The 25,919-nt window shown below is 46.1% G+C and overlaps 2 protein-coding genes across 3 annotated transcripts in view; one reads left to right on the top strand and one right to left on the bottom strand.

Moving 5' to 3' along the window:
• SPTAN1 (spectrin alpha, non-erythrocytic 1) overlaps positions 1 to 1,974 on the top strand; it is a 45,145-nt gene extending 43,171 nt beyond the window's left edge. The window contains exons 57-59 of the mRNA XM_086764161.1: positions 326 to 472; positions 810 to 957; positions 1,637 to 1,974. Coding sequence (XP_086620287.1) covers positions 326 to 472; positions 810 to 957; positions 1,637 to 1,762 — 421 coding nt within the window. The 3' untranslated portion in view covers positions 1,763 to 1,974. The remainder of the gene's footprint in view (positions 1 to 325; positions 473 to 809; positions 958 to 1,636) is intronic.
• The window catches only part of DYNC2I2 (dynein 2 intermediate chain 2), a 122,976-nt gene extending 112,882 nt beyond the window's left edge, over positions 1 to 10,094 (bottom strand). The window contains exons 1-9 of one of the 2 annotated variants that reach the window (XM_086764159.1): positions 9,900 to 10,041; positions 8,971 to 9,225; positions 8,113 to 8,222; positions 6,208 to 6,365; positions 5,531 to 5,640; positions 4,609 to 4,776; positions 3,946 to 4,178; positions 2,959 to 3,116; positions 1,952 to 2,363 (exon numbers count right to left, since the gene is read on the bottom strand). In XM_086764159.1, coding sequence (XP_086620285.1) covers positions 2,125 to 2,363; positions 2,959 to 3,116; positions 3,946 to 4,178; positions 4,609 to 4,776; positions 5,531 to 5,640; positions 6,208 to 6,365; positions 8,113 to 8,222; positions 8,971 to 9,225; positions 9,900 to 9,977 — 1,509 coding nt within the window. In that variant the 5' untranslated portion in view covers positions 9,978 to 10,041 and the 3' untranslated portion in view covers positions 1,952 to 2,124. Of the gene's footprint in view, positions 1 to 1,951; positions 2,364 to 2,469; positions 3,117 to 3,945; positions 4,179 to 4,608; positions 4,777 to 5,530; positions 5,641 to 6,207; positions 6,366 to 8,112; positions 8,223 to 8,970; positions 9,226 to 9,899 lie in introns of those variants that run through there. The other variant, XR_015260756.1, reaches the window with a different exon arrangement.
• Between the last annotated feature and the right edge of the window lie 15,825 nt (positions 10,095 to 25,919).

The following is a 25,919-nucleotide window of genomic DNA, read 5'->3' as shown; positions in this document are numbered from 1 at the left end:
AGATGGCAAGAGCCTGCGGAGACACCCGCTGCTGCTGGTGGGGTGCAGCCACGGCCGCCCAAGAGCTTTTCCTGGGCACAGTGGGGTAGGAACTGGGAGTGCCAATGAATTCCAGCTGGGAATACAGCCATTTTTGGATGCTTTTTAAGCGAAGGAAAGAATTTCTCCTCACATTTTATATATGTTAGAACTATTTATTGATTCAGGCTCATTTATCCAGAATAGTGGGCTGGTTATAATCTGTTCTAGTTTTAAGGCCACTTTATAGCTTTCAGCACTCAACAACAGACACTTAAAAATGTGGGCTTTGTTTTTCTGTTTTTAGGCATTTTGACAAGGACAAATCTGGACGACTTAATCACCAGGAGTTTAAATCTTGCTTGCGCTCCCTCGGCTACGACCTGCCTATGGTTGAGGAAGGAGAGCCAGACCCAGAGTTTGAGTCTATTCTCGACACTGTGGATCCCAATAGGTGCGTGGGTCGGACCTTTCTATCTTGCAAAACATTGTGCTGGTGTCCTCTGCGGAGCTGGCTGGAGGGTCTGTCACAGGCTGAGACTGTGCTTTCTTCTGTTGTGGGGAGCCTATGGTGGTTTTCACCGCGATTCATGTAAAAAAGTGTTTATGAAGGTAAGACTGACATTTGTGAATAAGAAATTCACTTTAAAAAAATGGTCTGTTGTTGGCAGTCTCTTCTGCAAAGACTTTTATTCCTCCCAGAAAAGTTACAGCCCCTCAGGAGGGTACGGAAGCGCCGTGCTCTGGGTGTTAACGGACGGCAGTGTTCACACGCTGTGTTTCCCCGGCAGGGATGGGCACGTCTCGCTGCAGGAGTACATGGCATTTATGATCAGCAGGGAAACAGAGAATGTGAAATCCAGTGAAGAGATCGAGAGCGCTTTCCGCGCCCTCAGCTCGGAGGGGAAGCCCTACGTCACCAAGGAGGAGCTCTACCAGGTGAGCATGGCTGTGGCCGGCTGGGGGGAACAGAGGGGGGCTGTTTGTGTAGGCTGTTAACAAAGACCAGCCCCAGCTGCCTGCAGGTTCCTGTCACTGCAGCTGAGCCAGTTCTGAGCCCGCAGAGGTGACCTCTGCAGCACACACAGAAATGGTGGTGACAGCCCTCCCCAGCTGCTTTCGTGGCTCTGTAGAGGAGGAGGAAAAGCTTTAACTGCTGAAGAACTACTCAGGCTGAGTAAAACGAGCTACTCAGCGGCCTGGGGAGGGAGTGCATTCACTGTGTCTGTCCTCAGAAATTCATGCTTTCCTTTAATCACCTGGTAGGGAGATGTTTCTCCAGACACGATCCAAAGCAGAAACTTACGCCTAAACTTAGACAGTATGAACATCTCCTGCCTCTTATGGCCCTGCCAAGACAGCAAGTTTTTCCTGTCTGAATCCCACCAGCTGGCAGAGAAATAAAGAGGTTGCATTTCCTCCTCATAGTTACCTGTTCTGTCTTCTCTGTGGTGGGAAGACTCAGGTCAGACTTTCCACCCCTTAACCACGTAGCGCCAACAGCCAGCGGGCTTCTGCTCCCAGCTGCGTGCCCCTGGCAGTGGGAGGGCTGCTTGTGCACGCCCAGCCGCAGCCCCACAGTGCCCGTCTCCACCTCCGCGCTGTCTTTGTCTTTCAGAACCTGACCCGGGAACAAGCCGATTACTGCATTTCTCACATGAAGCCCTACATGGATGGCAAGGGCAGAGAACTTCCTTCTGCCTACGACTACATAGAATTTACACGTTCACTCTTTGTGAATTGATCTAAGACACAACACTAGTACCAAAAGGTGCAAAGAACACGCTCACGTTTGCCGACTATAGCTCTGCATGTACGTCTCTCTCTCTCTTTGTGCTCTACAATAATCAATGTTACTTTATGATGTAACCTTAAACTGCTTAGCTTAAAACTTTTAGGGGGAAAAAAAAAAAAACATTGCAGTGTGCTTCAATAAAAGTTACTGGTCGAACCACATCGGCTTGTGTTTAATGGCTAAATGCAAGTTTAACTGTTACGTGGATGAAACTTCAGCTGCCGTGGTCACGCGTGTTTTACAGGCCAGCACTCTGGAAGAGGTGAGTGGTGACTTTTCCCGAGAGTCACGCAGCTGCTTGTGTCGCTGCCTCAGTCCGTGATCTCGCTTGCCAGCTGCTCCAGGTGATTCATCTCCCTGGGTCCCTGCTCGGTGAAGTCCGAGCTCAGCTGCCAGACTTTGACTGTGCCGGTAGCATCCCCTGCTGCCAAGAGCCGAGTTTGCCTGACGTTAAATTCTAAGCAGTACACAGGGCGCTCATCTGCGGCCTGCTGTATGGAGAGGGCAGGCTTCTGCGAGCTCCTCTCAAAGTCGAACAGGTGCACCTCTCCTGTAGAACAGAAACATTTATAGCAGCTTTACGGCAGCAGACGTCGTATTTAACAGCAGGTGAGCATCTGCTCAGCCTGGATCTTAAGAGTTTTTCTTTTTTTGACCTGTTTCCCCTTCCTTCTGATGGTGTCTAGGCTGTGACAGCTGACATCGCTGCAAGACAGCACAGACTTATTCTGCTGTCGGAGACCTGAAACCAGCTTGCCAAATTCTGTGAAATCTCCATTTCTTAACCCAACAAAGTTTGGGCAATTTTCTAGGGGGGGGGGGGGAAATGCCCGTTTTAAACCACTAGCTCTAGAAGTAAATGTCAAAGCCAAGGAACCTGGAAATGGGTTTAGCCAGGGTACTCTTGCTGTTTTCTAGCCCTGAGAACGGCTGTAGCAAGAACAGGAAAGGTATCAAAAGTGAGAAGTGACTGTGCCTGAAGTTGTCTTGCTCAGAATGATTCTGTTACCCTCACTGCACAGTACAAACCGTGGTCATTGCTCTCTGCTTCTGGGAAATGCTAATCAGTACAATTGACTTGTACTAATTAACACCCTGCACAATCTTAGTTTAGTGTCTGAGAATAAGCACCTACAGTTACTTGCCTTCCCCTGACGCAGCTGCAAAGACCAGTGGTCGAACTGGAGACCAGCGGACGCAGAAGAGGTATTTCTTTGATAACTGAAGAGAAAGGAGGGGGTGTGGCTGCAACATGGAGTGCAAGTGAACTTGTCCGTCAGTCCCACAGCTCAGAAAGAGGTTCCTGGGGGGAGGAAGCAAGGAACAATTTTTTTTTTTTTTTTTCTTTATTGCTAAAGGTACATAACAAAAATTAGTCAAGGAGCATAATCTTGGGCAGTATGACTGCTTTGCAAAGGTCTGGATGTGTTCCCTAAAGCGGCGATTTCCAAGCTGTACCCTGGGCTCTGGTTTGTAGAAGCAAAGCTTTGTTACTGCCCTCAATTAAATTTAATGAGGGCTCGTGTTGTCCGCCGAGTATTGCTGGTGGGCTGCGGGGCAGGGATGCCCGAGAAGCGCTGATCTAGAGACGGGCTTTGTTAGAGCCATGTTTGTCTCATGCAAATGAAATGCAAACCTGGGCTGTCAGCATGTTCCATAGAAACGTGGCTTGGGGCCTCTTCCATGGGTGGTGGGTAAACGCAGGCAGAGATGTGAGCGTCCAGTTTAAATTCAGGCAGCTACTGGTCAGATCGCTGCTGTGCAGATCGCGTAAGCGCTGATAAATACATTTACTTTCTCAGCTCCTCCCCTTGTCTTTGAATTGGCCTTTGATACGAACGTCGAGGCTGCTGCAGGGAAGGTGCTAGTGTTGTGCTGGCCTGCGTACAAACGCTATTTTGTGTTACCCGGGTGCCCACGCGCAGCGTGTTTGAGCGGGCGGCTTCACCAGTGCCGATGGACATTGTTTGTCCTACGACGGGAAGTTACTTGATCAAGTTCCCAGTGTTAGGTGACCTTTTTTTGGAACTTGCACACCCCACCCCCGGGGAGCTATGTGAAAAATGCACGTGTAGGGCCAGGCAGTAATTTATGTCCAACGTGCAGCCCCGATGTCAACTGACAGCACTTGCCTGTGGAAGGGCGAGCAGCTCACGGAGTACACCGGCCCGCCGTGCGGGGAGAAGGCGAAATCCGCTGGGGCCCTGAGGGGAACGGAGCTGCCCGTCCAGTGGAGAGCCAGCGTCTCTGCTGCTGTGGAGCACTTCAGGGAATGGCCGCTTTCCGCACCAACAACGAACACGCGGGGATCGAAGTGTGAAAAAGAGAGCGAGGTCACACCCACGGCTGCCTCTCCCCAGGCGAACTGGGAGAAAAAGAGACAAAGCTGTTGTGAGAGCTGGGGGCTGCAGTGGAACACGTGTGCGGTGAACCAGCCTGCCAGGGACCCAGTGTTCGCTGCACAACTTGCACCAGCTACCGTGCTTGTAGCACGGCTCAGCCGTTAACCTCTGCACCGCCCTCCTACAGCAGATTACTGTGAATGAATATTATTATAAGCAAGTTCTCCTCTCCGTCCCAGCAGCTTCTCTTTAGAGCATGGCAAAACGTTGATTGCTGCCAGCCTTCCAAGGAGTTATTTCAGTATGGACAAGGAGACTGGGATCAAGGGTTAGTGTCTGATGTTCAAAAGGGGCTTTCGCTGGCCCTTTGCACGGGAAGGGCGACCTCTGCCACACAGGCCCCAGTTAAGAGCGTTTTTGTCGGATCAGCCCTCTGTGAACTGCTGAACTCACCTTCTTCAGCTGAGTGCTGCGAGGCATCTGCTGAGCCACCATGGCAAATCCTTCAGCCAAGGCCAGCCGACCGTCCCGCTCCTCCCTCCACACGAGGATCTTTCCGTCCGTTGACACGCTCAGCAGCCGGCAGTGGTTTCTGTGCTTGGCGTCAGGTAACCAGTTAACCTGTTCCAATTGCCGTGAGCTCATGAGGAGGGGGACTGTCAGGACACCCAAGCCCATACTCAGCAGCCTGCGGTCCCCTGAGCCGCCAACGCGGGGACAGAGCCAGGTGGCAGCCGGTGATCTCAGTACCAACCCAGCTTCTGCTGGGAGCTGGCACACAGGTGGAGATGCGAGGAAACGCGTTCAGGTGTTCGGGGCTGAATTCTGTATTGTGGTTTCTATGGTTTGCCTGCCATCGCTTTTGAGATGTGGTATTTACAGCACGTTCACCCAGCCATAAGCAGCAGCACTTTCCTGACTTTCAGATGAGAAAATACACAGATTGCTCAGAATCATGGTACCCTGGATGGACAGACACCACTAGGAAGCCAGCCTGCACGACCAGGTGTGACCCTTTGTGTAGCTTTAAGCTTCCAGCTAAGGATCAGCAATGCTTTGCTGCTTACGCTTTTAAACCACTAAGGTAGTGTTGGCTGCATCTGCATCACTGAACAGTTACAGCACAGGAACAGGCCTCCTCTTCATCTGTCCTGAGTGGAAAGAAGTTATTTTTACAGTTTCCAGCCCAGTGCCTGTTCAGCAGCTAGATTTGGGGAAAAAAGCCAGCCACAAGCAAACGTAACCGCTGAAACGTAGCAGCCTGTCAGAGCTCCAGGGAAAGCGCCAGGAAGGTGAGCAAGAACTGAAAGTATGGAACAGAGCAATGGCGACTCTTGCCTCCCCCCACTGTTTTAGTGTAGAAGTTCTCTGTTACCTGATAGACTGGATCAGTGTGAGTATCATCTGTCATCCCCGTCCTCCAGATCACGGGGTCTTCTGTTCTGCTGGTGTCCCACACCACCAGCTCCCCACTGAAGAGCCCCCCTGAAAGGACAAAGATGCCGATACAACACCGAGGGGCTGACAGTGCAGAAACACAAGTAACACAAGAGGCAGCCTGTGCTGCTGTTGCAACAGCCCTGGCGATAGCTTTTCTTATTGGCAGTGAGTATGACCAGGGTTCTGGGAAGAGCGGTCCTCAGCAGAAAGGGTGACAAATGCACAAATGAAGCTCTGGTGGAAACAGGCCCATCAGCTTCAGCGGACTGGCAGCTCTGTACGGAGCACGGTCAGCCTGGTGTAAGAGAATACAACTCTTCCAAAATAAGTACACTCTTCCCACTTACACCCAGGGCTGAATTTCCTTCTATCATCCCTCTGAGGAGATCACATGAAGGCAGATGTCGCTGGAAAAGCAAGTGCCAGTTCCCAGTCCAGAAGCAGCAATGCACTTAGCAATGTTGGTGAGCGTTAGTTCCTCAGTCTGAGGAGCTGCAACACCCTTACTTCTGCAAAAAAGCTTAGGCTGAGCTGAGAGAGAGAGAAAAAACGATCCAAGCTGAAGGAAATAAGGGTACATTCCAGAGAGGATCCAAGGTAAGAGCAACCTACCAGCTATCAGTGAGGGCTGGGAGGGATGGAAAGCCAGGGACATGACAGAACTGGGAACATCCACCACTAGGTCGGGGCGCTGTGGATTCAACCCTCTTCTGTCCAGGTTCCAGGTACAGACATAGGATTTTTCTGTGCTCCAGTTGCCGGCATCCAACCTGAAGAAGAAACAGCTACATCTTGCCTTGCCTGTTCCTCAGAGGATCCCAGTCTAGCAGAGTCTGGTATGCCTGACTCGTCATTTAAACGTGTGGCTTTGTGGCCTGAAGGAAAACGGAGGTGAAGGGATCACGAGGTGATGAAATTTCTCCGCAGGCTGGTACATACACAGTATGTGTCTGTACCTGCAGAACAAAGTGCCTGCAAGTAAATCTCAGGTACAATTCACTATTCCAGGACCTACCAACCATTCAAATAACGGGAGCAACCTATGGGTGCATGCAGAAAGTTGCTGTGTGTATTTGGGAATGGAAATCTAAAGAGACCAAATTGCTGCTGATCTGCGAACTGGCCGAGTTGCAAACCACGTTTCCTCTAAACAAGCACTCAAAGGTCCAGGGTCTGAGAATACACAGCGAGGAAATATCTTACCTGCAGGACTGACAGGGGCTGAAAAGACTGAGTCCTGCTTGGCCTGAGATAAGCAGCATGATTTGAAGTTCTGATGCCTTCACAAGAAGAGAGAATATTCTTCGCAACAACCAAATAGTGTTGATGACCCTGCACAAACCATGCCATGCACCCCAGCTCTAGAGATTTCAATCCAGCCCTATGCCCGTCACACCTGTTTGCCACAAGTGGCTCATTAATTATTTCTCTAGGATGCTAAGAGACACCTGCCACTCTACTTCCTTTGTTATTTCTACCCATTTCGTTAATCACACGCTTGCCAAAATGTTACACGTGTTCTGTCGCTAGCACCACACTGACCAGTGTGACGTGCTGTCTTGCGACAAGAAGATGATGTGGAGGACAGAGATCTACAGAACAGTGAACGGCCAGGAAAGGAAGCGACTGTTTTGAGCCTGATTCTACTGCCCTTATTTGCTGCTCTTAATTCTTGTATTGGAAGAGACAGTGATCAAATAGAAGGAGCAAATTTTCATCCAATGGGTAACTGATCTGTGAAACCCCTTATTGATGCTGCACATGCTAAAAGTTTACGTGGACAAAGAGAGACTGCCTACGTTCCTGGAAGGGCATTCTACCCCGGGTAACCACAGACATAGAAACCACATTCTAATCCGAGAACAGCTGGAGACTGGAAGAGCAGAAGGGGCGAGTAACATACAGGTTCGCCCTGTTTTGCTCTCCCCTACACATTCACTCGTGGATACCCTTTTTGCTGGGGCTTTTCATCTGAGGAAATGGTAATGGAGAGAAAAAGGGAGAAGGGGAGCAGTAGTGCACAGAAAGTAGCGGCCGCTATAGACATTCACTGGATTAAAGTGTTGTCCAACCCTAATTTCAGAAATTCTTAAATGTCTGTTTGCACATGTCCATGGCATCCAGCGCACGTGTGAATGGGTGCCAGGTTCATCCAAGGTGCTAAGAGACCACATTAAAACAACACGATCTTCAGTGAAGATAAGCAAGTACTTCCAAACCTCACCCACGTATATTTGCAAGTGCATCTGCTCTTTAGATTCCATTTGGAGAGAAAAATGTACCTAGAAACAAATCAGTAAGAGTATACGTATCCATTTTCGGGGCAGGGGGGGAAGTAGAAGAAATAAAAGACTGTCCTGAGATTTTGTTTCTTTGAACATGAATTATTTAACTTGCGTAAGGTGTGCATGTACGTCTAGTTTATTACAGCAGAGTAGGTGAATGTATCTAAAACTCAGCTCAGCCTGAGATGTCACATCACCCTCGGTCGCGCTCTCAGTCCGTTCAGACACTCACCGGCCATACGAACATGCAACAACAGATCCGGTTGCGTTCCACGAGACGCTGGTAACCTGCAGGTTTTGATCCTGAGCCTCTGGGTACGACAATGTATGCAAACACAGCACCTGGAAGAGATCAAATTCGAGCTGTGAAGCAGTGATCTCCAAACACAGAGACATGAGATCTGTGCACGCCGCTGCGTACAACCGTACGGTTACGGCGCAGGCTTCCCCTCTGCACAAGTAGCACACAGAGACGTGGGAAAAGTTGTTGAATTCTTATGGGAGGGATAAAACCAAAGCATATGGCCCTACCATGGCGCTTCATAATTACCTCTCACAGACTGCGCGCTTCAGGGGCTGCAGGACAACTCTGGAAGGCTATGCTGTGAGGATTTACGACAGCCCCCCAGGTGTGAGCCTAGCACTCACTAAGCTTCACAAGCCATGGTTTGAAAACGACGGTACCAACACGCACCAGCTGATACAAACTGCTTCCACTCCTGGGCACTGCACACTAAACAAACATAATCTAAGTAGGATGAGATGCAGAATCGCCGACTGCAGCTGTTCCTAGACAACTGCTGGCCTGCCGTGCTCTAAAGGGGCTACTGGAAGCTGAAGATAAGCCTACACCAACTGCAGGCTTCCTTCTCACAAAGCTGCTGCAACACAGTCACCGGCAGGAAGATGTTTTACCAAGCAAGGCCAGGCCACAAGCAAGGGAGAAAACTAGAGAAAAAAAACAACTGGTAATTTCTAATTATTAGAATCTGGCAAGAACAATCACAGCAGCAAGAAATATAAGTAACAAGTCAGAGCCACTGCAACTACTCTGTTTAGCTAACGACAAGGATCTGAATTGTTAACTTACTGTTTCGTTCTGATCTGTCCAGTTCACCTCAAAGCCATCAAAGGCACGGCTTCTCCAGTTTTTATTTAGCTCTTTGATAACAGCGTCCTCCACTCTCTGAAGGAATGACAGAAGGCTAGTGTAATCTACTTGGACTTCTTGCTGGAAGTCTTGGACAGCATCTTTACTTTGATCTGTCTGCACGCTGGCATCTCGGCTAGTTTGAGATTGTACTGCAGCTTCTGCTGTTGAAATTGTCCCAGTCTGGCAGCTTTTCTAGTAAAAGAAGACAGACACTCTATAATCCAAATTAAAAAAAAAAAAAAAAGTGCTGCACAAACCCTTCAAAGCATCTTCCCCTTTTTGGCATTTCATGGAAACACTCAAGCACATCTGGTTCACGATGGTTAAAAGCAGGGTGCCTCCGTAACTGTCCGGGTGTCAGTGATGTATTTGTGGTCTTCACAGGCTCTGATATGAGGCAGAGGCGCCTGAATGCCAAGTTCAGGCTGCGTGCTCTGCAGCCTGGCGCGGGGAGGAGAGAAAGCGAAGAGGCAGCGAGCCTCCAGAGGAAACAGCAAACGGCGTGAGGGGCGCGGCACCGTCAGCTCTCCAGCTGCTGCCCCGGGGGCAGCTGCACGTGTGTGTCTTTAGCAATTTGTATAAAGGGCCTAAAAGAGCGCAGGGCCGGGAAGGAGCAGAGCCAGCAGGCCGCCGGCACGGCAGGGGCGCGAACTCCCTGCGGGGAAGGTCTCCGTCCCGGGCTGCGCCGGAGCAGCGGGACCTGCGGGGGATTTACCGACGGGCCCGGAGGGGACGAGTCGGGGCCCGGCCGCCCCTGCAAGCGGGACCAGAGGGGAGGGAAGGAGGCGGGCGCAGCCGACCCGGCCCGGCCCCTCCCGGTGGTTTGCGAGCGCGGGGACCGGCCGAGGCCGCCCGGGGTCCCTCACCGCCTCGCAGCGCGCGCTCCGGGCGCTCCTCCACAGCGACTCCACGTCGGCGCCGGGCGCCGTCCCGTCCGCGAACATGGCGGCGAGCGGGGGTCGCGGCCCAACGAGCTCCCACCGCCCGCTCCGCGGGTTTCCATGGAAACGGGCGAGGCGCTGCGGGATGACGTCACCCCGAGCGACGGGGCAGCAGGCCTGCCGGCGGTAAACTGACCCGGGCGGGTGCCATGTTGGGGAAGGGCACGGAGGGTCCGTGCCGGGCGGGCGGCGGCTCCACGGGGAAGAAGGGCGTGGGCTGGCCCCGGCGCCTTTGTCAATACTGTGGGTCCGGCAGAGGCTTCGCCTTGCCCTTCGGCCGCCCCAGCCGTACCCGCGCTGGTCTCTGCTGGTCCCGCCGCGCCGCCAAGGGCACAAGTGGCAGCACAGGCGGGAGGGCGCAGGGGCTGCCAGGAGTTAAGATGGCGCCGGGGGGTGGGGGTGACAAAGCGGAGCGCGGGGGAAGGCCGCGGCGGGAGCCGCGGGGTGGAGAGGAGGGCTGCGCCGCGTTGTGAGGGAAACGATGTTTGAGGAGAAACCTGATACTCGGCGACCGGCGGCGCAAAAATCCAGCGGCGCTCAGCGGCCCCAGCTGCGTGCCCAGAGGCTGCTCCGGAGCCGAGGGCGTCCGCCGCGGAGTGCCGCTGCCAGATGCCGGAGTGCCGCTCGGAAACGGGCAGAGGGCTCCGCTCCGGAGTCCTCCACCCTCCGGAGGAGGAATTATTTGTAATGCTAGAAACATAGTTTTAAGTACGCTGCTTTGGTTAGTGCATGTGGTGCGTGCTTGCGGAGGAAATGGGGTAGGGCAGTCAACTCCAAACGTGCGTGTAAAGCCTGATGTGTATTTTGACTTCCTCTGCTTTTTATGTTCGTTGGTTTTGATGAGGGAACTACAGTAATTTGTACTGTGGGGGAGCTGCTGTTTAACCTCACCCTGAGCTCGCTGCACGCCAGCTGGGTTGCCGGAGCTGGGCAGCTCTCGTCCTGGGAGCTGCGGTTAACCGGGTGCAACCTCTGCCCCGCGGTGTGGGTACAGCTGGATTGCAGAAACACTGGGAATGTCACAGCTTCCCTAAGTAATTATTCCTAAAAGATACGACTGCTTCTAGTGTGGGGTTTGTGTTGTGTTGTTTTTTTTTTTTCCCTAATTGTAACTCCATTGGAACAAGTTGATGAGCACACAGGCTAAATTTAGCCCTGGCATAAGCAGACACAGATGCACTAACTTCAGCGGAGTTATTCCTGCTGTTGCTGGGAAGGAGTTTGGCCTGTATGTAAAAAAACAAGGTTACGGCGCTTGTGAAAACGGACATAGCGCTGCTTTAGCACATGTGAATCCATTTATGTCAGAGCTAAGTTCTTCTGAATAATTTAAAGTACTTTACAAATAATAGTGACATAAGATTCCCTAAAACTTATGGTAAAGGAACTATTTTAGCCACTTTACAGATAGTGACACTGAAGCAGAAAGAGGTTAAGTGGCACCTCTTTCAAAAGCAAGGAAAAATGTCCCAAGGGAACTGAAGCCTCCAGATTTCAGACTCTGTACTGTGTATCTGCTGTGATTCTTCCCCTGGTTTGTGTGGACTTTGATGACACTCCATAGCACAGCTGAGAACATAAACACAATCTTGGGCTGGACTGATGGTACTTTTAGCCCTGTAGTCTCTCCCTGATTAGCTCAGGAGTTAATCTGAATTTCCAGAGTTCAAGTTTGGCGTCTCCTGCAGTGGGAGGTAGCTGGTACCTGTGGAACCTCCAACAGTGGCAGTAGGAGGCTGCTTTTTACTGACAGGATGAGTCTGACCACTTTCTGCAGTCCACTTCTCTTGCAGGCAGGCCCCTGGCACCTCTCTTTTGGTTACTGCCTCATGACAGTGAATAATGGACTAGATGGACTGTTGGTTTGACCAGAAGGGTATTTTAATGTCTTTTTTTTTTTTTTGTAGTATGGCTTATTTTTTTTTATCAAGTCCAATGTCAGGATATGAATTGCAATATTTAATGACAAAGTATCCTTTGCTGTCCTTTTCTACTGAGTTTAACCCAAGTGAAGCATCTCAAAAGCCACAGCTCTAGAACTCTTTACCAACCAGGTGTCTGTAGCCGTGGGTTTGAGACTACTTTAACATCTTTATTTCTTAGTCAGCTTTCTGTTTCCACCTTGTTTTAAACAGCCATTTACAAAGCGGCTTTAAAAGACATAACAGTGTTGGAAACAATGTACTGCTTTTGTCACAGCAGGATTCCAGTCCCTTCTCTGGAGGAAATACTGGGTGTTCTGCCTCAGTGTATCCATTCAAGAGCCAGACTGCTATATCGTGAAACAGTGCTCTGCTGCTATTATTGGTCAACTCCTAGTACAGCACTTACTGAGAAATGCTTAATTTTTAAGAGATCAGCAGACTGTCCCAGTTGGAACTGCAAAAACTGTAAGATAATCTTCCCTTAATGAGTGAAATAAATAAATTTTCTATTCAAATTCAATAACCCTATTAAAAGTACGTAAAGTGAGCACTGTTGGATGAGTTTTCCTACTGCAAATAGTTAAATACTGGAAATAGGGGGATTTATTTATCTTGCTTTATATTAAATATCTGATACTAAATATTTGAATCCAATAGCAGAGGATTTTAAGAGGTTCTTAAATATTTAAGATTAATCATCTATAAATAGATCTCGTTAAGTCATCACTATATTATCTTTAATTGGTATGATTAGAACTGCCAAGGAACATTACTGTTTGGTAGTAGAGTAAATATTACAAGTGTGAACTTATACAGTCTGCATCATAATAAAAATGCTAAGCGCAGACTGCAATTTAAAAACGAAATAACTTGTCAGAGGGAATTCAAGGATAAAAGTTTGTGGGTTTTGAGATGGCAAAGTGAGATAAGAAAACTGGAATTTGAATATGTGAAACAGATCAAAAATAAATCGACACTTTTTCAGCAAGTAATATGCAAAGTTACTGAAAGGTAGTACACATTCCCCATAACGTTGTGCATGTCTGGACTTTTTCTTCTGTGAGGATGAGAAAGCAGCAAACAGCTCCAGAAGATCACTGTTTGAAGCAACTGCAGTCTAATCCTCCCTTATTCCAATATCTCTGATTTCCTGGGGTTTCAATATGTCAACGGTATTTCAATAAATCATATATTGCTTTTTCTTTCTGGCACGGCAGTATCAGATACATAGATATTTTTGTTTTGACATAGTTAACACTCCACTGGAAAGAAAGTAAAATCAGGGATAATTGAGGGTGGGTTGTTACTAGCCTGAGGCTACTAAGTCTCTCTGAAGTGGCTATTACTACTACAGCGCTGATCTGTGCTTTTTCTTCTTAGTGTTTAATGAGACAAAGTATTAGCAAGTTTTCATTTTCACATAGTGGAGCAAATGGACATCAGAAACCAAGAACAGGAGAAGACTGAGGTAAGGAGAAGGCAATATGAGAAGAAGTGGAGAAAGTACGAGGAAAAAAAGGATGAGATGTAACAATAAGCGTGCGCACTGGGGGTATGATTTCTATGACCTAGAGCAAAACTAATATTTTCAGCTAAATCTCTGTAAAAATTCACCCACTAGTGAGCGCAGATGCTACCCTCCATTTGTGATAAATGAAACAACTGAGTTCTGCTGAGGCTCCAGACAGCCAAAACAGCAGTCTCTACCCAAAACCAGAGTGCCTTCCCCTCTGTTCCTCCACCCCAAACAGAGGCAAGTAAGGATGAAGAAAACAACATGTGTAGCTCAAACACGAGTGGAGTGTCCAGCCATGAGAAAGAGCTCTTGGGGCTTAGATTGGCAGCGAGGGGCTTGACGTGGGATGGAAAGCATTGCCTTTCACTGACTGATGGCTCTGTTCAGAGGAACAAAACTTTTTACTTATTCTCACCTAGTTAAAACAAACAAACAATCCAAAACTCTTCAAACAATACGAAGGGTCTGTAGCAAGGAACTGTCACTCCAGAACCTGCTTGTCTCCCCAGCTAGCGCACCCAGCAAGAGCCCATTCTGTTTCCCTGACGGCTCATTTCAAGCCTGTCTACTACTGTACTGTCTAACGTGACACATTCGGTTTGCGTGGGGCCGGGGTAGTTAACTGTATTGCCTTTGAATTAACCCAAGTATGCAATACAGAGGTTGAACTGGGTTTATGATGACATTTTGTGCTTGTTTTTTGGGTACAGACAGTACCTGATTGGTTACTCTTATACTGTTTAACTTTGAGCTAGGTCTTGAGTGTCATTTGCTTTAGAGTGAGTTTTACTCTACTGATCTACAAGTTAGCCTCACTGAGGCTCGGAGGCTGTGTTAAATGGAAATATCCTTAGAGAAAAATAAATGAGATATTGCCCAAAAGGAAAATTACTGGAAAGCCTCTTATATCTGCAGCATTATTGAAAAGGACACCTCTTTAGATTCACCAGTAGTTCTGGTCTAGCTCGTTCCTGAAAGTTTTTAGCGGCAGCAGCACCCTCTCATGCTACTGGAGGTGGTGATTTTGCAGTTCAAATGCAAGACCAAGCAGTAAGGAGTTGACTGAAGTCTCTTTATCTGCAGTGTTACCTGTGATACTCCTCATCTCACACTTGGAATATACCACAAGCACATATTTCACCCTTGCCAAAGCTCTGCAAGGCAGAGGACTGCTGGTGCCATTTTTTCTACAGGGAAAAATTCAGGTTTAAAGGTTAGATGACTTGCCAAATCATGCTGGGAATTATTGCAGAAGAAAGAACAGGATTCAAGTTCCTAAATTGCAGAGCAGTGTTTCAACCATATCCATACATATTTTGTGGATGCATTGCTAATGTACACGTCTTATTTCTTTTGTTAGAGATTTGTGATTTTAAAACATCAGGTATTCACACACTCGCGAAACCTGAGGAAAGAAAGGCATTCACAGCTGCTCAGCACTGAGAACGCAGCGTCCGTGTAGTCAACCAGATGCTCAGTAACTTAATGAGGGTTCAGGTCCTTGTGTGGACTCAGTGTGTCACCTCAAGCTGTGTGAATCCTCCAGCTATTTCTTCTCCAGTGCCATTTGTAAAGGGCTTGTGCATTTTCTCTAATTTCTTACCTCCTTTTCCCCCTCCCAAATGTCCCTGCAAATGCTGTGCCCTTTCTGCTTCGAAAACTGTACTTGCAATTTAGGCAGAAAACATATTGCCTCATTTCTGGAGTTCTGTTACACCTAGAGGCATGATACGTTATAAAAATAATCCATCCCCATTAAAATCACACATCTATTATGCTTTGTAGAATTAAGAGTTGGGAGGTTCTTATGAAATATTATGGGAATGACTTCTTGCACTGTACAGGTATTGCCTCTCCCATATTCATTCCTACATTGATAATAATAAGACAAAGATTTTAGTCACTTGTAACCAAAATGGGAAGGAGCTCAGGGAAAGCTTGCTTTGTGGCAGGTGTCAGCAAGCTGCCACCGCAGGGGAGCAAAGACACCATGCCGGCGGGTTTTGAATGGCAAGCCAGAGCTGGCACACGGCCAAGGGCCGTGGCATATCGAAAGAGGCATCTGTGAAAGGCTTGGGATCCCAATTCCTGGCTGTCACGGTGCTCCGAACGCGGTGGCAGCTGGGAGCCTCTGCCTTGGACAGAGGCTTGATGCTGTCAACAAGGTGATTGGCAGTGCCTCTCTCCTTCCAGACTCGGTAGCCTCTAGTTCCTGCTGAGTTTGTACCAGCATGCCCACCGTCTAATCTCAGAAATAAAAGTACAATCTGGCATGCCGCTCTTAAAAGGTAGCTGACCCTTTGCAGTGCTGACAACATGGAAGAAAACACTGAGATCCTTAAATTAATCCCACGTTCAGTAATCATGCATGACTAAAAATTATTTATCTGTTCTGTGCGTCACTTCATCAACTGATACTATGTCTAGAGTATCTCAAATGGTTGTTAGAATTTTAATATATATGTGTAAAGCAGCTGGCTAGCTCAAAAAGCAGTGCAGACAGGTATTATTAATCTGAATAGAGCTGGTTGTCCTTTGCGGGAGTGTTGTTTCAAAAAGGACACTCAGAAATATGTAGTTACATTACACTCGGTACCATCAGATTTGTACTTCTTTAAAGCAAGCAGAATTTGCATTATAGTTCTTGATTGCTCTTCAGAAATCCATATATTTATTTAATTTCAAGTAGGCTACTTTCATTTCTTATACATGATTTATGTGAACACTGAACGATCATTACATCATAGCTTTACCTGGGTATGGATATGTAATTTAAGAGTGGAGAATAAAATCACATTCCTACCATGCTAGCAAATACTGTAGGAAAGACAGTCAGATTTGCAAGGACTCCTTTTACTGATACAAATTTCACCTCCATTTAGAGAGTTTGCATACTGTCAGTTTAGCTAGACCAGCAAAATCATCTAACACTCAGTGTGAAAGCCACTTCTGAAATGGCAAATAAAAAGATGCCATTTTGATTGGTCTGTTATGCCAAGTATAATGGGGATCCCAAAGGATCCTGGAGCGTATTACACAAACACGCACACATATAACTTTACAAAAATTATGCGCTCTGGAAAGATTATAATCTTCTCAAAAGCACACGGGAGATTAAGGGAAGCAGAATATCTTGTAATGACAAATTGGATACGTCAGTGTGAGTGTTTCGACTGCTGCAGAAAATGCCAAGTGATTTGTAATGATGGCTTTCTTTTTATCACCTCTACAAGGCAGCACCTTCATCTTTCAGAATGACAGGATAGCAGTCTGGTACTCAGAAAAAACAGAAGCCAGTTTGTGTAACTTTTTCTTTAGTGTGTATGTAGGATTCCCAACGCAAGTACTGAAGCCAGTCTAACTTAAAAAAAAAAGAGTGAGAACATAACAAAACTGGGCTTAAGAAGGCATGAATGTGGCTCTCTGTGGTAAAGTGTAAAAGACAATTGCCACCAATTACATGCTGGTTTTGGAACTCCGTGCAGCCTAAGTCTATTGAAATATATATTTGTGAGCGGGAGTGGTGGGGAGGGAGGATGCACTGGAATGAGGCCTGGAGCTGAAATGCTGTCGTAAAGGCAGCAGCAGGAGGAGGGAGAGCTATAAACTGGCTGCAATCCTCAAATTTTAAAAAAGGTCTGGAAACGTTTTAATGCCAAATTATGTGACACCTTTCATTCTTGTTTTTCTTCTGTGCTTAGTTTTCCATTAAATTGATTGAAACTTTTCCTATTTATGCTATCAATTGTGGAAGCTGGGTTGACTAAAGGCATTTTTCTTTTGCTCTATTCTAGCCCGACAAACTCCTGCTTATGCAACAGCTTATACCTTTAGTAACACCAGTATAACTGCATCAGTAGTAAAAAAAACCCCAGATTTCTCAGCATCAACAAGGCCTGAGAGAACTTGCTGCAGTGCTGGGATGTGACAGGAGGCAATTTATAAGGAATTAACTCTGACAGTCACTTTATACAGCTGATTTTCAAAGATCTAGGCACTAAAGATGTGTTAATGAGGGTACTGAGGCTTCATAATTAATTATATTAGCATCTCTTTGTTACTCTCTACAACAGTAGTGGCTGGTTGACATTTCAATAGGAGTCTGGTAGTATTCTTTGTTATTATTATCCAGGAGTACAGTTATACCTTAGCTCCCAGAGGGCGATGTTGCATGTAAATGCCTCTGTGAATTGTGACGGCCTTTGGATCTCAGCAAAAGCCCTTCAAGGAGACCCTGCTGGATACTGAATGGATGTCAGTAAAATTTCTCTAGTCTGGAGTCTCTCTTCAGCTGTAGACTCTCCTCCCCTTTATTTTTTCCTTCCCTTCCCTCCCCCCTTCTTTTCCCCTGTGCTGGTCCTTCTCACAGGCTTAAGAACAGCAATATCCAGCACTTTCTGATGCTTAGTTCCAAACCCCTAAAGGAATACTGACCTGAACGAAACAGTGAACAAGGTAACCTGAAAATAGGGAATATTTTCACATGCTTGAATTTTCAGTGCAATAAAACCAGTGCTGCTAGAAGGAATCCCAGAAGTGGTGAGTCACATAATAGACGTACGACTTTGGTGGGAGGGAAATGGTCTCTACTTTGTTTTACATTCTCCCCCTTTGTAAAGACTGATGAAATTATTTTCCAGTCATACCACTGCAAAAACAAACATGGCGTTTAAAGGTTATTTCCTTTGTGTGTTTCTAAGATATGTTATTTTTGAATCCGAAAGGGGAAGGAGGACTTTTTGTCAATGATCTCAAATTCTACTCTGAAAACTTTTACAGTATCACCTGAGGTGGCAGATGTGCTATTTTGTTTATTGATATATTCCCCTTGCTTGTGTTAATTTAAACAAAACTTTTTAAAAACCTGCTGTTTTTTTTCACACCAGTTACAACTGCAACCTTGTCATGGTGAGGCTAAGTTAAGGGCACAGCTTGACAAACACCTCTTCTAATTAAGCAAGACTTAAGCAACCTGTTCCTCACCCTTTCCTTGTTCATTCCTGCCTTTATGGGACCCTCCTTCTTGTAACACTGTTCATGCATCTGCACCAGGGAACCAGACCGGAGTACTACTCTGAGTTAAAAATAAATGTTTTTATGGGAATTATTTCTAATTGAAATCAGTTTCTTGATTCAGTTCAATATGGGGCAACACACACACAAAAAAAAAGCAGTGGCACAATTCAGGGACAGTGTGAAGGGGAAGAGGGGAGGAACATGTGGTGGGGAATGCATAAGTAGGAACTTCTACCAAAAAATAGTTTGTTAGACTATGTCCTGAAAGACTTTACATTCTTCCAAGCCAGAACCACCTCTTTGCTTTGTGTTCAGACAGCACCTTGCGCAAACGGATCACAGTCGCAGGACTCTCGGGACTCTCAGAGCTATTGTAACACCAAAAAGTAATAAGCGTTCCTACAGACTGACACAATTAACCAAATTCCACTTGCAGATCTTCATTGTTGGCAACTCATGCAGCATTTTATGTTGCCGAGGTTGGAGACTGGTTCTATTCCTGAGTTCTGTCTCCGGCTCTAATGAGGAATAACTCTGAATAACTCTGGCATTCAGTTAACGTAGCAATAAAAGAATTACTTTCTTCACAGAGCTTTTTATATTTAACTAGATTTTTTAATGAGCTTTGACATTCTCAGATGAAAAGAATAATGTGTACAACGTATTATTATAGCAAAACCTGTATATGACAGATTCCTACATATTTTCCTCATTTTTTTTCACCTTTTCTGTCACTATACTCCTACACAAGACTCAAGACACACCACAAATGTTTGAATAATGCAAACTTGAAAGTACAGAATTGCAAATAACATACTCGCTCTTCACTGAGCAATGTTGCGTCTGTTTATTTGAATCTGGCATTTTCTGGATAGAAACAGAGGTTACTCCCCCGGACAGTTCAAATATCGATAGTGCTCTACGTAACAAGGGAAGTTCCTGATGATTCCTACAAGAACAGCTGCCACTTGGTAAGAAGGCAATGGATGGAATACACATAGTATAAAATTTTAAGTCTCTACTGCTTTTTCTGAGGAAACAAATCTTCACGTGTTACTCAACTTTGTTTAGGATTCAGCAAGAGATTTCCTGCTGTAGGACTGAGGAGATGCTAAGAGTTTCAGGAACTGGCCAGAGTTAAAATCCTGGAAAGCAAAGTTTTTAAATGGTCTTTGTAGAAATGTTGGCCTCCTCTTAATTTTCCCATGAGTGGAGAAGAGGATGACTTGAAAGTCTCCTTGCAGGAGAACCCACAGAAGTACAAAGTGTAGTTTTTTCCTAGTCCTCAACAGTGCTCTACCCTTACTGCTTGGTTAACCTAAAACTTCAATTCAGCATTCATAGAAATCTATAATACTGTAAATTCCATAATTTTTATCCGTATCTGTTGTGTCTCATTAGAAAGACTCTATCTAGCACTACAGCTTTTGCCCTAGCTGTGAGGAAATTATAGCCTTTCTTCAGACAGAGAACCACCGAAGGAAATCGAAGGCTAGTAGCTACTTCCCCTGTTAATTATTTCAGGGCCTTCTACATAAAAATTTGGTTGGCTCAGCTATGCCAGAATAACTCCCAGTATAACAATGCAGTATTCCAGTTTGAACGTGTCTTTATTTGTGATTGATCATTCTACGTAGGAATACTTCTTGTACGTGGTCAGTTTTCCCAACAACTTCTGTTTAGAGCTTTCATTATGCAGGATGTTTGTAGTAAAATAAAGCCTCAAACATAAGCACAAAGCCAACCACAACATATATCATTTAATCACCAGATTATTTCAAATAAATATCTTGGTTTTCAGATATTTTATGTGAAACTGTAGCTATATTAAGCTTGGTTGAAGTCTTCTATTGCCTCAGTGCAGTACGGATTTGCTCTAAGATTGTCCTGCAAAACTAATAATTTTGTATCCCTACTGATAGCTTTTCAACATCCACTGGTGTGAACGCACCAATGAAATCTAAATATCTGCCCTTGTAACACCCTGCAGGGGTTGCAGATAGCGAAGAGACGTGTTTGCATATGCTGATACATGCTTTCAAACAAAACTCTTTTACATTTCAGATCCTATCTTGGACAGTGAACTCCTCAGGCAAGAGGAGATGGATATTCATATCTGGAAGTGGTAGTAGCACATCTGGACAAGTTGGTATTTAAACATTTTTGCTTTTAGAAACTGGAATTCAGTAGTCCTGGATTGATAACAGCATGCATATCTGTGTCTGTTGGCACAGTCAATCAGTAGTTAACAGCCACAGGGCTCCCTCCATCTAAGCCGAGGAACAGGACAACATCAATGTCTGAGATATAAAATCTGAATGAAAGTCAAGAAGGGCAAGAAACTCCTCCAGTCAAATGTCTCTTTGGGCAGGGACTCTTAATTTCACAATGCAGAATGTAACTTCAAAAGAATTTTCCAAAAAACAACTCCACCTAATATTCTGGAAGGCACAGATCAGTTCCCCACAAAATTCACAACTGTATGCCTTATGTGAAAAATATGAGCAAAACATTCTTAAGCACCCACGTATCTGAAAAGCTTACGTCTCATGTTCAGAAGTGTCTTAGGTTTCATTGACTTTGAATTTAATTTAAGATTTTAAAGAATATTTTGATCGCCTCTTTGTCTTTAATATCTGTGGATAAGCACAAGTGTTACATGACCATCCAGCTCTTCACAGATTACAAGCCAGTGCTCTGGTAAGTTAAAAATTTGGTATATGAAAAAATAGGTTTAGCAACTATGCCTAATGGGAACTTAAAAAAAAAAAAATCAAAATAGAATCACTGGATTTATTCAACTAGTCACTGCCTGTCATCTGTGTTAGTAAACCACCATCCTGCTTCAAAGGCGGTTATCAGCCCAGAAGTATTTTCATCCGAGGGTTTAAACTGCAACAACTGTGAGGACACGTGGAAGATTCTTCCGTCATTATCTAACTGCTCAGTTCTAATGTGACTGCTGGACTAGGAAGGTCTGTTGACTAGTGGAGATGGATAAACAGTTGGAGGGGAGGTATTTGCCTGTTTAATATACGTGCCAAACTGTCTTTCTAGGGTCATGGAGACTCGGCAGTTCCTGGGGGCTGTCAAACTGATTACACGCAGCAAACCAGCCGTTGTGTCTCTGCCTGCTGCCTGGAGTAAGCACTGATATGCCAGTCAGACTTTACTATCAAGTACAAGCTTATGCGTGCTTGAGATGCTGTGCAGTCTTCAACTCAGTAATTGAAAAGCTTTCATATACTCTACAGAATTTTGTCTTGCACTCCAAGGGGGAATCTTTGTTCCTAATACAGAGCCCAAGTCTGCAAGTTCTTTGTGGAAGACCAGGCTCCCAGCATAGGTGTGCAATTGTTAAGCAGTTGGTTGCATTTCAGCAGTGGTAAAATTATCCTTGGTTTATATTTCTTTACAATAATTTCTTTAAAGGCTGTGAGATTCTTTGGGATGGAAAGCTATAAAAACGTACATTGCTATTAATTATATTGACTTGCATGATTTTATGTGTGCCCATTTTGCATTGCAGAAATACTTAGAAGGAAATGTACTCTTCTTTCTTTTTCACACATCACTGCCTTGTATTTGAGAGGATTTAGCACATTTTCTGATTTCACTTGCCAAGTTGAGGGTTCATGTTTAAAATTTACAGCTGACTTGACATTCCAGAAACTAAGCATGATTACCAACTATGTCTCTGTCTTATGGTAACACACCTAACTAAGGAAAGAAATATTGGGAGATCTGAACTTTTACATCAAGGAGCAAATATGAGATTATCTTTACAAAGAAGCTCTGTTCATCCAATTCTTACCAAAAACGTGCAGTTACTGCTACATTCTCTGTAAACTGTAAGGCCACTAATCATTATCAGCTGCTGACAAATGCCCCATATATCCCAAATATACATAAAGGAAAACTAACACAAATTTTCTCCATTCGTCTGACGAAGTCATTGCCATCTGGAAGGCTGCAAAGATCTAACTCTCTTATTTACCAACACCAGAGTACTCATGCACTGAATTTGAAAGGTGCCACATACAATATCATTTTGTAACTTGAACCATGCAGCCTGAAGTTCAAACAAAAGCAGGAATAGTAACTCTAATAAAGAGGGAAAAGAGCTATTTCTGATACAAGCAGCATAGCTTCTTGGACAGTATAGTTCCGGAAAAAAATCTTACTGTTCTATTATATCTGATGTAATCAGAGCTGAGAAAGGTCTTACAAGAAGATGAGAGAAGGAAGACATCATCTTCTCTAAATACATTCACACACCCTATGTCATAGGGTTATAACTGTACATTTTAACTCCTCAACAGTTACTGAAGGACTAAAACTGCCTTAGAGGTTAGTTACAGATAATGAAAAACATCAAAAGTGAAGGGAGGTAGCTGAGCATTTATCAATTAAATCTCTAAGTATTTATTATTTTTGTTATAGTATCAGAGATACTAAACACAGTTACATATTAGGTCTAAGCATCAGATGTCATTTCTAAAAATCTTGCGTAACAGCAAGGCTTTATACTACCTAGATATCATTTTCCTTTCTTTCTAATGAAACTACGTAGGGTTCGGGGTTACTTACAAGGAGGAACAGTTTCAGACCGAGTTGAGAGTTGTGCTGCTACTTGCTTCTTCACAAATCCTTGAGTCGTGTTCCTCCTGAGCGTACATCTTAACAATGCAGCAAGAACAAACAGTAAATCACTTCAGCTACAAAAGCCACTGGGTGTTCTCCTCTCATCCCTCCTAGGGCCCAACAACTACTCTAACTCAGTGGCTTAGTTCTACTTCTTCATTTTTCTATAAAGCAAGGAGGAGAGTGCAGAGAGGGCATAATTCTGTGAATTTTTGTCAAATTCTTTGAGCCAAGCCCCAGAAGCATGTAAGCACCTGTTGTTTTGAGACCTTTTATGAAACATACCCAGAAGTTAGACTGTAGCTGAACTGTACACGAGAGGCTCTTTTTTGAAAAGCAGAAAATGCAGGCTGTTAAAGCAACAGAACCTGGTCAGTTGGAGTGAAAGCATGTATAATTGGAGAAGTGTTGATGTTAACATAACTTTTCTAACAGGAAGAGAACCGAGGAAGAGTCAGGACAAAAGGTTTATTAGGAAGCTGGGAACAACACATCACCAGCACTAAACCGAAGAAAGCAAGCAAAAAAAGGAAAGTAACTATGTGAAAGAACTACTTCCTCCAAAAAAAAAAAATTGGACTCTCTGCTTTCTCTTTTTCCATGAAAGCATAGGTTTGTACTTGGTGTCTCAAAATTAAATATATTTTCAAAGTGTTTATTTTAATATTAACATATTTTCTATGAATATATTAACATATATTCTATGAATATTAACATATGTAATTAATACATACTCTTTTTCTTGATAACAGTTAGTTTTAGGGTGGGATAAACAGATCGTGGAAATGTTTTTAACAATACAGCAGTTAAAATTAATGATTACTTGACTTTAGATACATCAGTGGATCATCTTAATCATGTACTTCAGGAATATCTAGCAATTTATAGACTAAACAAGGGATTCTAGCAGGGAGCAGGCAGACGCACTTGGATCATCGTGTTCCTGCTTGGAACTACCTTTCAAATGTATGGCCTGTATTTTCAAGTTATAGACCTTCAAAGGCTAATCTAGAGAGACAATATAGCAGTAAATTACAGGTTATTAAAGAGGGGAAAAAAAATCAAGCAGATACAGCTGGATAGGAAAGAGACTCAAGGGAAACAAAAGGAAGAAATCCAAGCCACACACATGAGCTTACCTCGTCTGAATGTGAAGATACCTGTATTAATTGATCTTGGGAAATGCAGATGGAGTATGAGAGAAGTTACCTCACTGTGATGGGCTTCAGGAAGGCCTTAAGACATCCCTCTAGGGAAGGATTTTATAATCTTGCATTTATAAACTTGCGATGCTTTGCTTACCTTTTGTGCCCAGCAGTTAAGAGAGCTCATTGCTGTACGTGAAAGCAGAGGACTAACGGATGGCAGCTCCTCTCTGCTGCTGTTTGCATGAGGAAGCACAATACAAATTGTGGACATGCTGCAGCAGTTGTGGGTGGCAATGGAGACAAGGACATAGCTGGTGGGAAGTGACAGCTGGGAAAACAAAAGAAAAAGCAGTTGGGATTTGAAAGCAACAGGTGGGAGCAGGAATCAGAAAACTACAGTAAGACCTCTGAGGAGGCAGGAACTAATCCAGGCCTTGTTGAATGAGTCCATTGGAAGGGCAACTTGAAGAGGAGACAAAAAAGGAAACAAGCAGGCTGAATATGATAATATTGTGTGACTGGAGAGCAAACACAAAAGGCAAGTTCCTACTTCATCAAAGCTGTACTTAGTTTTTATCCCGATCTATATTGTAATATTAATCTGTGAATGATGTGCTGCATATTTTGACAGAAAAGACTGGCTTGGCTGTTACTTTAAGAGCAGAACAGTTAGCTGTAGCTGTGACGCTGCAATGAGCTCTTCCGTGACAGGTGGACAGGAAAGGGACAAAAAGGGTTATTTAAAGTCTGCTTGCTCTTGCTGCAGTGGCAGGTGTGCTGGCAGACAGCTAGGCTCGCTGACCTTCTAGAGTTGTGCTCCCACATCAACCGAGTGGGCTGGATGTGACTGACAGGGCCTCTGTGCCCTTAAAACATAATGCCTTAAGCTATTGCTTTGGGTCGTGTTCCAGCTAAGGGCGGCAGCGCAGCGAGATGGGGGTCACGGTCTCTGCCGAGCAAGGCAGGGCAGAAACGCCACCGCGCCTCACGCAGCCTCTCCGGGCACAGGAGGTGCTGGGGCTGGGCCGGCGGGGCCCCCTCAGGCCGCGGGAGGGCTCGGCACAGCAGCCGTTTGGGGATCGGTGATCCCAAATGCCACCCTCCCCCTCCCACTTCCCTCCGGGGGGCCGTGGCCACCCCCACGCGAGGAGAGGGACCGACCCTGTCACCGAGCGCGTCTCCGTACGGGGCGGGGGCGCCCGGGAGGGCACGCGCGAGCCTCGAGCGCGGCGCCCACTGCGAAGGCGCGCGGCCACGTGCGCCGGGCAACGGCCGCCGCGCGCGCGCGCACGCATGCGCGCTCCCCCCACATGCCCACCTGCGCGCGCCACCGCCCTACTTCCCCTCCCCCGCCCTTCTCCCGCCTCTCGCGCCGTCCTCTGTGTCTCCGCGCCGAGGCCCGCCCCCCGTTCCCTCCGACGGCGCAAGGCGCGGCCAATGGGCGCCCAGCGTGGGGTGGTCGGCGGGGGCGGGGCTAGCGAGAGGCTTCTCTGCGGCTGCGCGCGGGCCGCCCGCGGCGAGGAGGCGGTGACCGCGCCTGCGCAGATCCGGTCGTTCGCCCTCTCTCAAGCAAAGGCGCAAAGCGCGCCTGCGCATTCCGCCAACCGCTGCCCAGCGCCCGGGAGGGGGGCTTGATGCGCCTGCGCACTGCGGCCGCCGTCCCCCCTGTGCCCCGGAGGGGGGGGTTGCTGCGCAT

Source organism: Chlamydotis macqueenii, chromosome 20 (genome assembly GCF_036417535.1).
Source record: "Chlamydotis macqueenii isolate bChlMac1 chromosome 20, bChlMac1.mat, whole genome shotgun sequence".
Classification (NCBI taxonomy): domain Eukaryota; kingdom Metazoa; phylum Chordata; class Aves; order Otidiformes; family Otididae; genus Chlamydotis; species Chlamydotis macqueenii.
This window is presented reverse-complemented; position numbering and strand designations above follow the sequence as displayed.